The sequence below is a fragment of the Perna viridis genome, chromosome 9 (assembly GCF_037379345.1).
Source record: "Perna viridis isolate PV_CMFRI_1.1 ecotype Kerala chromosome 9, ASM3737934v1, whole genome shotgun sequence".
Lineage (NCBI taxonomy): Eukaryota > Metazoa > Mollusca > Bivalvia > Mytilida > Mytilidae > Perna > Perna viridis.
Genome location: NC_142453.1, coordinates 33,608,259 through 33,618,559, shown reverse-complemented (window position 1 = coordinate 33,618,559; position 10,301 = coordinate 33,608,259). Strand labels below are relative to the sequence as shown.

Genomic DNA, 10,301 nt, shown 5'->3' with positions numbered 1-10,301 from the left:
AGTTTTATGGTCCTCATCATGAACTCGTGGATCGTTATGGTGTACCCATCTCCACCATAAAAACATATGTACATATACCCAAACAAGGCAGTATGTAATAAATAACATACCAAAAAAGTAACAATACCAGTTTTTTTGTTGTTTTTTGTTGACGTTGCGCATGCTGTCAAAACATCAACACAAAATTATAACATCATAAAAAAGAAACAACTAAAAATTCCACAACAATCACATTTTTGTTACATATTTTTGGTATTTTGTTGTCAACATAAGCACCCCAATCGTAATGTTGTTCAGGTAGATTTAAGTGTTACATGTAGTTATTCATTTTAGGCAAATTGATTGGCTCTTGTGACTTTTCTCCTTTTGTATAATGTCTGGCTGATTTTGCCCTTCCTCTATGCGGCTGGCTTTCAATTTCAGCTTCTACAAACGAGTGTGCTCTTTTGTCGCTACTTAAGGGTTCAACTTGATTATATTTTAGGCTTTTTAACTTGGGTGCATTGACATCAGACATTTGTTGATTAGAATGAGTGTTTAAACTGTCATCCGAGATTTTATCATTCAAATTTTCGTCCGCAATCTCTAAAGTTTTCTTTCTTTCTTTACATTTCTTTGATTTTTTCTTCTTTTTAAAATGTTTGTCTTTCGCCGTGTCCTGAAAAACCAGGTTAGTTTCACATTGTAGAGCCTCATTCAACATTTCTAATGAGTCTTCATTTTCTTTCTTCTCTGTCATCGTTTTCTTTTTCTTTTCATTAACTATTTCTTTATCGTTATTCATGTTGACACCGGTCGTGTATGTGTGCTGGAAAGCATTGTATTCATCACTTTTGCTGCATTCATTTTCTGCATTTGTCCTTGCTGTTACCTTATTTTTGTGACTCCTTTTTGATTTCTTATTTTTTTCTAGACTGTCCCCATCTATCACCTTTGAAATTCCCTGATCCTGTTCTATCTGTAGTTTATTTTCCTGATTTTCATATTTAATTTTCTTTTCATTCTTTTTCGTTTTCTTTTCTTTCTTTTTCTTGTCGTTTAAACCGTTGTCATTAGACCCAGTCTTATCATGTAAGGAACTGGTTGATTGACCATAAGTAGCAGTCGTTGGGAATTCGTCGTGCCCATTGTCCAAGAAATGTTTCACCTCGTCCTTTTTAGATGCGTTATGAATGTAAAAATTGCCTACCGGTGGAGAATTTGGTTCTATATGTGTATCACTTGTTGGCATACCTTCATTATGTTCTTCTACATTCTTTTTTCTCACTCTTTTATATCTGAATTAGTAAAATCAAGTGCCATGTGTGACATAAATGTATGAATGTTTAACATGAGTTAAACAAATGCGGATATGGCAAGTCTTAATGTGTAAATAGAAGAAAAAGAAAACTGAAATAGTCGACGTCAGTTTAGCAGGAGAGAAAATTAAAACAACACACACATACGAAAATGCACAGAAAAACTACTATTAGCCAAGGACGTAATTACTGTCATTGGTACGTTGAATTGCAAAATATTGAACCCTGTTTGATGTTGTTTGTTAAAATTGTTCATGAAACACCTTTTTCTATACATTATACAAACTATATTTCAAAACAACATACAATATAAGTTACGTGTCATGTAAGATCAGTAGACGTGCTTTAATAAGCCCTGTTCCATAAATATGAAAATTGTCATTTTTGAATAAAAAAAACAAAATAAAAGACAGCTATACCGTTGCCAAATGAATGCTTCTGTGCATGAGATGGAAAATATGTTATAATCAAGTTTAAATTGGTTTATCTAGTTGAACGTTGTTGTTATATTACAATATAAATGTATAATTTGTTCCAGAAAAAAATATGTGTTTTTTATTAATATTATTTTTGTAGTAGTATTAATAGTAGTAGAAGACATAACTTGATTGATATATACAGTGGCATACTAACATGAAAATAATAATTAAAATCAGGAAAATTAAAAACATGCCACTAACTGCTGCTCCAATCAATGGCCCTTTTGTCGTTGGAGGGTCTTCCTTGACAATTTGTGTAAAACGTTGTGTTGTTATGACGTACTGTTTTGCAGATGGGCTTCCGTGTTTTAATAATTCAGTCGTTGTTACACTTTCAGTTGTTGTAAGTTCTTTTACAGTAGATTCCTGTTGCATTGTTGTTGTAACTTTATAATAAATATATTTATAGTTTCTTGTTTACAAATTCTTCCCCAAAAAGTAAAAGTATTCTTGAAAGAATGTTATGCTATTACGGCATTTGTCTTAATTGTTATTGAACTAAAATGAATACTAAGCTCCTTTTTAGTTGAATCGAACCTCTTATATATCTTAGCAGTATATTTGACCTTCTGGTGAGCTCTTTTTCTGAATAAAAATACTGAGTAATAGTTTTTTTTTATATGCTATTTACAAAAACAGAACTCACCACAAGTGTCGCAAGTTAAACCATAGCAACTTTTGTCTCCACATTCCGTTAGTAGTCTTATAAAAAATCTGAAATATATGTATATGAAAGCACTGTAATGAAACCTTGCCATGTTAGCAGTGATGCTCTATTATTTTATTAGACATGCAGAAAAACAATTGTTTTAATTTGCATTATTATAATCACTTCAACAGAAACCTCACTGATCACTTTGCTTTATTATGATGACCATTTATTTTTATTTTCAAACAATGGATAATATTAGTGCATGCACTAAGTGTAAACCTTTTGTTGACCTGCCGAAATCTTCCCCTGGATAAACCGGTAAAATGTGTAAACCAAACATTTAAAAAAATTCTTTCATATCAATTTCAATATGTTTTTAGCCAGTGCAATTCAAACATTTACATTCACCGATCACAAATGTCAGTCTTTCAGACGTTCGGTTTAGACAAGCGTCACTTTTATTAATGACATACCTGTACTTTAATTTACCATTTTCAACCATACTCATACTGACAACTGTTGAATGACTATCTTCTCTTCTCTGTGAGGTGTTTGTTTCGCATATATGATCCTGGTATGATGTTCCTGTATCGACAACTGCCACATGCAGCAACACTTTATCGGGGTCATAATTGTTCTATAATTATCAAGTTATGCAGAACACAGTTACAGAGATTTTTTTCACAATAGAATACTAATTTTAGCATTTGAAAATGAAATTCAAGATACATCAGAAACAGAAACAAAAAACCTTAATTTAGGAATGTTGTCATGAAATCTAGGGGATGGTATTGTTACTATGTTTTTTAATCATTTTTCAGAAGAGCTGTGGTATAAAGGCACAAAAGTACACTAAATGATTGCATCACATGCCGTCTTCATTCATTCATAGTACTTATTTATTTATTAAAGTTTTACGAGTATCAAAATTAAAAGTAGTGTGTTAGGGAAATACACACGATCAAATGAATCATGGGAACATACCGGAAGAATAGGAGACAGCCAGAAGGATGATGTATTGCGTGAGCATACTTGGAGAGCATCGACCTGTTCATTGGAACCCAGTTTTGAGTAATGAAATCCTCTTTGATTAATATCAGTATTCAAGCAAGGAAGTGGTGATTGTCTGTAAAGTTTTACGTACGTACATTTTTTAAGCATTGCTACTTGATTATAAGACAAAAAACATCATACATTTAGTCATTTGCGGGTGTTTAAAAATATAACCTTACAGCATGCATCATTACTAGGTCAGTTTCATAAGTTATTCTTATTATGTTATTTATTTCATTTTTAATACTTGTTTATACTATCGATAAAATTAATTTCAAATTTAGCCAGTACTTGGAGGACCTGCACAGTCAGTATTATTTTCACATGATTTACATCCAAAACTGAACAAATAAATAAAGTGACAGATTTCACATGAAATTCGTGTTAATCTAGCTCTTTTGTCCGTTTTATCTGACATCGTTGATGAAAATTCTTGTAAAATTGAGATCACGTGAAAATCACGTAAATTATATCAGAGATTTGCGTGCATTTTACGCGAAGCCTAATCACACGAATTTCACGAAACAAATTTTGCCTGTGTATGATACCCTGATACCCTATTTGTATGTTTGTATTTATTTACATATCTTTGGTTGACAGGTGAATAATAAGTGATTTTTGTGATCTACCAATTAATGAAACTTACTCGTAGAGATGTGTAATATTATATATTCATGTTTATTCCAAACAGAAATTGTTAAAGCATAAACTTTAATTACATTTTGAACCATATATATATATATATATGCTGAAATTCACTTTGACTATTAACAAACGTACCGTGTATAACCAATTATAAGTTTGTAAGAACAACAATCATGTGAAGGTGATAGCGGACAGGTTGCATTTAATACTGTTATTTTGGTCATTGTAACATCACCAGTTTGTCCACACCTGAACTGATGTAAAAAGAAATTCACATGATAGTTAAAACAAATATAACGTATAGCTTTTTGTCTGTTGCTTAAAAACTGCGATAAAATGGTCTTTTTAAATACAGTTGTATTTGTACCACTTTACACTACTAAGTTATATAAGTCTGAATAGGTTACATTTTGTTCTAACTTGTGCTAACTCTGTCTTAACTTCCCTAGATATGTCTGAAAAATACTTGAATTATCTCGACTGAGTCTCACCATGTCCAATCAAGTCTCAAAAAGTCTTGTCTGTGTCTCGACTTGTCTTGACACAGTCTGGACTTGTCTAATCTTGTCTTGACCAGTCTCGACCAAGTTTCCACCAGTCTCAACCTGTCTCGAAGAGTCTTGAACAGTCTTACCAGTCTTGAATAGTCTTAAAGAAGTCTTGACGAGTCTCAAATGAATCTTAAACTGTCTCGATAACATATATTGAACAATTTAAGCCTGAAAACAGTCCTAATTTAAGAATTCATAGATAAAACCACTGTATCTCTCTTAATCATGAATCGCCTTTTGCATAATGTTTATAGAGACTGTTACGTAATTATTCAGGTTGTAGGAAAGAACATTCATAGTGATACTATGATATGGAAGACATCAACGTTGGATGGAAAAAGTTGAAAAGAAAATCAAATAAAAATAGTTTAATTGAAAAATTTGATGTTTCATCGCTGCCTGTTAAATAAAAAAAAATATATATTAAATACAATTTACTCTGCCTAATTTAAATCAATGCATGCATACAAACATTTTCAGTAAACCGATTCTACATATTCTTAGATTTAGACAGCAATATTGTCCTGAGCACTTGAATAATAAGTAACAACTGAATAATGTACAATTTTGGGCAAAATTGTGCAGATTATAGCTTGTAAACCCGTTCATGGTAACCTCTGAAGCCCATTTTTTTTAAATACTCCTGTTCAGAGAAGAAAATGGGTTAAAATCGTGCCTGTCAATAATAACATTATCTTTTAAAATTAATTTGCAATTAATTTTTTATATCTTAAGTACATCTATGTATAGTCGGAAGAGAAACCAAAATATGTTTTAAGTATTTTGAAATAATTGAAGATATGAGAGATGCGAGATGCACCCCCTATATAGCATAAGGAAGGACGGAAGTACGGACACCCTACATCTTTACATATCCTCACTTTGCAAGTTTAGGTATAACTATATCTAAATGTCTGACCATTTAATGGTATGGTTTAACGTCTTTTGGCAGAAAGGACGAGACGACTTTACCAATCGAACAGACCCTGCTTTAAACTAATCGTACTGCCAAATAAAAGTTCACACTCTCGTTTGCACCGAAAACAATGTGTCTGGCTTATCTATTAAAAAGCAAACTAGTGGCCGTAAATCTGTATCAGTTTCATGTTTAACAATTATAATGTTATAAAAACATGCAATTATTGATCCCTTTTAGTATGGCTATGCATTATAAAATCGAATGTTTGAATTTGTTAACAAAACACAATCACCATAATCATCTGAGATTTAAGTAGGTTGTTTCTATGGTTTATAAACTATTCTTTTTACAGACGGTAGTTTCGGTGTAATACTAAGATCGATTGTATTTTAAACAATGTGTCTATTGGTGTTAGACAGGAGCCAGTAACGTGGGGGTATAGAGGTGAAAGATGTCTTTACTTACATTTGTATAGTTATTGACCTGTATCAAATTAAAAGGAATTTCGTGTATTTACATGTACAATGTACCTGTATGATGAATTGTCAATGTGTACATTTTTATTACTGTTTTTCTATATAGCAATTTGTATAATATGCACGCATGTTTTATCGTTAAATTAAGGGCGATCCTTTCTTGGGTTAGTCCCAATATTATAAAAACCTTAATCAGGGGCTTTATTATTCCCTAATTAATTAAGTTTTCAGAATTTAACATAAAATACATGTATTTAAACACATGGTAGTTAGCTGACAGTTGATAAGTGACACCCGTGTATATTGCGTCTTAAGTGACATTACACAGATACTGAGTGGAATTATTTAATATGTTATATACTAGAGGTGTAGTTACTTGTACATGTATATATAGTTCATTTTTTGTATCAAAGTAATGTTATAAAATTTAGTACTGACCAAGTGACCAGAAGACGAGAAATTTGAATAAAATTAAACCTTATACACATGCAGTTACACTTGTAACAAAGAATTAAAAAGAAAGAAAAGAAAATTCTGATTTGAATGGAGATTTAAGGCTCTTCCCTTACTCCACTTTTACATGTACAAAATTTACGTGAATATTTCTATTTAAAAATTAGACAGCTCAGCTATTAACATACCAATTACCTTAATGTTTAAGTATTTTCATTGTGTGACGTTTGCTACGGAGGCTCATGTTAGATACATCACATGTATCATACATGTATAATTCACACGCACAATTAATTTGCGCGCTGGGGTTTGAAATATGCAGCAGATAGATCAAGCACTAAGTAATACCATTTATAATCGAAGTACTATCTGTTTGCGATAAGTTACATGGGCTATGTATACATGTGTATAATGAATTTGTGTTTATATCGAGGGAAAAATAAAGCGGAATTAGATAGAAAAAAAAACAATGCAATTTTAGAGATGCCTCATTGGAATAAATATAAATATCGAACTTCATGTATTTCAGTGATAAACTCACCTCAATGGTGTTTACATGTAATATTAGACTAGGAGCTTGAAACTAGTATTTCTATATTAAAAATTAATTCTTTAAAAAAATGACGGTTTATGTCGATTGTGCCACAACCCTGTTGTCGGCTATTTATTTCAGTTAATCGGATTCCCTGGGATAAATCCACGACGATATATATACTTTTAACTTAAATTTTCGTTTGGACTGATTTGCAAATACATTATGTATCGGACTTTATTTGTAGTTAATTCAAGGAACAATTTTCCTCAATTAGAGATAGCGTTGGCAGCTTCTTTTATCTTTTTGCGTTTCCAGGATCTGTTGACACAGATGTGGGCTTGTAATTAACAGACAGGTATACACGTAGGACTTCATATTGTGCAACATGATTATTTAACTATGAAACAAGTTGCAGAGTTTTAAATCAGGAAAACAATCATTTTTGAGCTACAACAGTGGTTTAGTGTAAATGCTACATAACAAGAACACTAAATAATTTAGATTTTTTTTATATGTTCTGGGGAGGAAAAAAAATGTTATGCAAAGTCTCTCACATAAAATAGTTGAAATCAGGGAAATCTCCCCTATACCTACTGTCAGAGGTAACAAGATCTCAAGTTAGGGAACCCCCTTGGGGTACTACCCCTCATATGGCAGTTTATAAGTCCATTGTTAAACTTTAAAGTTATCTAAATACATGCATGCAATTTTTAAGAAGTGGGAATATTTGTGTAATTTTAAGTAACTTTTGAATATGAAGTACATTTTTATTTTCATTTTTTTATAAGTTACAGGCCCAAGTAAAACGAAATATTTCAAGGCCCACAACTATTTAGATATATCCCGGATAGGAAAATTAAGAATATTATATGTTTGAAGTGGTTCGAAACAAAATGTTAATTACAATAGCGGATAAATGAACAATAGCCACCTTTAAAGGGTAAAAAGGACCTACATAAAAAATATAAATTAAAGGTACAAAATTAACAAAATGACAATATGTCGTGAAATGTAAAAGTAAAGGTATATCTAATATTTAGATATTAGAATAAAAATTATCTTTATTCAGAGAAAATATACTTGAAATACAATAAACATTCCCACTTTTAAATTTAATAAGACAGTGTCCAAACATTCTAATGCTATAATGGTTGAAAAACTCATGTCCAGACTAATAAGGTTGTTGAGAGCTTTGATTGTTGAGACAGTGTAAGACTTAGTCTTAAGCTTAGATTAAATCGATACTATTTGAGACTGGTAAGACTGTTTAGGCTGGTCGAGACTATTTAAGACTTGAGAAAACTTGGTCAAAACAGTTCAAGACTGTGTCAAGACAAGTCGAGACATGGTCGAGACTAGTTGAGACTAGTTTGTACAAGGTGAGACTCGGTCAAGATAATCAAAGTATTTTGCAGACATATTTAGAGAAGTTAAGACAGAGGTAACACAAGTTAGAAAACAATGTACCCTATTCAGACTTATACAACTTAGTAGTGTTAAGTATTCATGTTTGCACGCGTAATTTTTGTCTACCTGGCACGACTTGATACTGCAACAGTCCTACAATACATTTTAGCTTGTAAACAATGAATACTTCAAACCGTTGAATATTTTATTTGTCTTTAAAACATTCGATCGGGTTACTACCCAGAAAAAAAATACATTGAATAAAACATACTTACCATATTAAAAACAAAAGACAGAAAATAAATTCCATTCATGCTGTCTTAACAGTTAGCTACGTTTCTAACAACAGAGTAATTATATAAATGCTAAAACCAATTTTATCTTAGATATAATCTAAAAATCAATTGAAACTTTAAAATAGTTATCCATACACCAGTTGGAATAAAGAAATGTAAGGAGGGAAACGTTTGTGAAGAATTAAACTTATGCATGGTTCTCTCTAAAAACCAGGAAGAGGGTGATTCATCGTATCTGAAGACAATAAATAAAATACTGAAATACATTTGTAACGTCTTAAAAACTACTCCTCCTATAATCAAATTATTGGATCTGCTATATAACTATTTTTGTCTGGTAATAGTATAAACATTCTAGAGTGAAATCTTCCCGTGCTTATTCTGTAGTAGAACATAACAAAGCTATACGTGTTAATACCTCCAGTCGGCAACTTTCATCTGTACTTTTATTTTAAATACAGTTTTTATGAGGCTTACTGAAGGATTATCAATCAAAATGCTTTTGGGATCATATTTTCATCTGAGAGAATATACCTCATATTTACATGAAAATTACTAACTTTGCAATCGAAAAAGTTAACTTTTAGTGTATGGAAATTGGTAGATATTTTTTTTTAAAAAGGTGCGTGTATTAAAAAATTCAAAAAGTTTCGACGTAATCCTCAAATCGACGTTGTATCTGTAAATGGACAATTGAAATTTATCAAAACGCCCTGGCACTACGTACAATGTTCCCATTTACCATACTAAAGCGAATGTTTAACCCCAACATGTAACAAATTTCTAACCAGACCCATAAAACAGTAAAATTACATAAACCGTTTCTGACTTAACTCTGGCTTTTTCTTAAACAAGCACAACTTATTTATTGAATAAAGTGTTTGTTATACAATGCATTAATAGACCAAATTATTTAAATGTTTCCTGTGGTATTCCGCTCATTTCATGTGATAATAAGCTGCAAATCTGATTAAATAAACACGTTTTATAATACAGACGTATATAAATAAAATGAAAATAAAAGGTGAAATATCTTCATTTGATTTATTCCTGATATCTAAGTATGGTCTATGTATATGCACAATATATACATATAATGTATTTGTTACCTTTTCTGTTGTTAGATATTATATCGTATGAATATAAAAAAGCAAGGATAAAAAAATACATTAAAACCCTAAAATGTTTTGACAAAATCATTTTAACCACACTTAATGCTAGGGTTTTGTTTTTAATTTCATGTTTAAAACATACAAAAATTAAATATATAAAGTGTACTAGGCAAATACAGGTAATTGATAAATTAGTTTTCGTCTAATCTACAATAGTTACAACTGTCTTGGGTTTGTCAATGAGAAATTAAGGGATTCAAGACGTGAACATTCGGAAACGAATGTAAACAAAGGGTAAGAACTAGACACGTAAAATACAGACATGAACAAAGAACATGAAATAACAAAAATAACACGTACCAGGGAACAAAAGTAAATTGGCAACCCGTACTCTACGAAAAACTGGGAGCATGTACTAGATCCAC

General features: G+C 31.3%; 1 protein-coding gene across 2 annotated transcripts; it reads right to left on the bottom strand.

Moving 5' to 3' along the window:
• Positions 1-227: 227 nt before the first annotated feature.
• LOC148607911 (uncharacterized) lies at positions 228-8,849 on the bottom strand. Of its 2 annotated transcripts, none has more exons than XM_088545089.1 (7): positions 8,744-8,849; positions 4,263-4,381; positions 3,414-3,555; positions 2,903-3,066; positions 2,424-2,491; positions 1,932-2,163; positions 228-1,277 (listed from the first exon to the last, which is right to left on the bottom strand). In XM_088545089.1, exons 1-7 carry the CDS (start codon positions 8,780-8,782, stop codon positions 311-313), a joined length of 1,731 nt encoding a protein of 576 aa, XP_088401215.1. In that variant the 5' UTR covers positions 8,783-8,849; the 3' UTR covers positions 228-310. The 2 variants fall into 2 exon arrangements, with proteins under 2 accessions (XP_088401215.1, XP_088401216.1); XM_088545090.1 differs by having other exon boundaries at positions 4,263-4,376; positions 8,744-8,815.
• Positions 8,850-10,301: the final 1,452 nt, after the last annotated feature.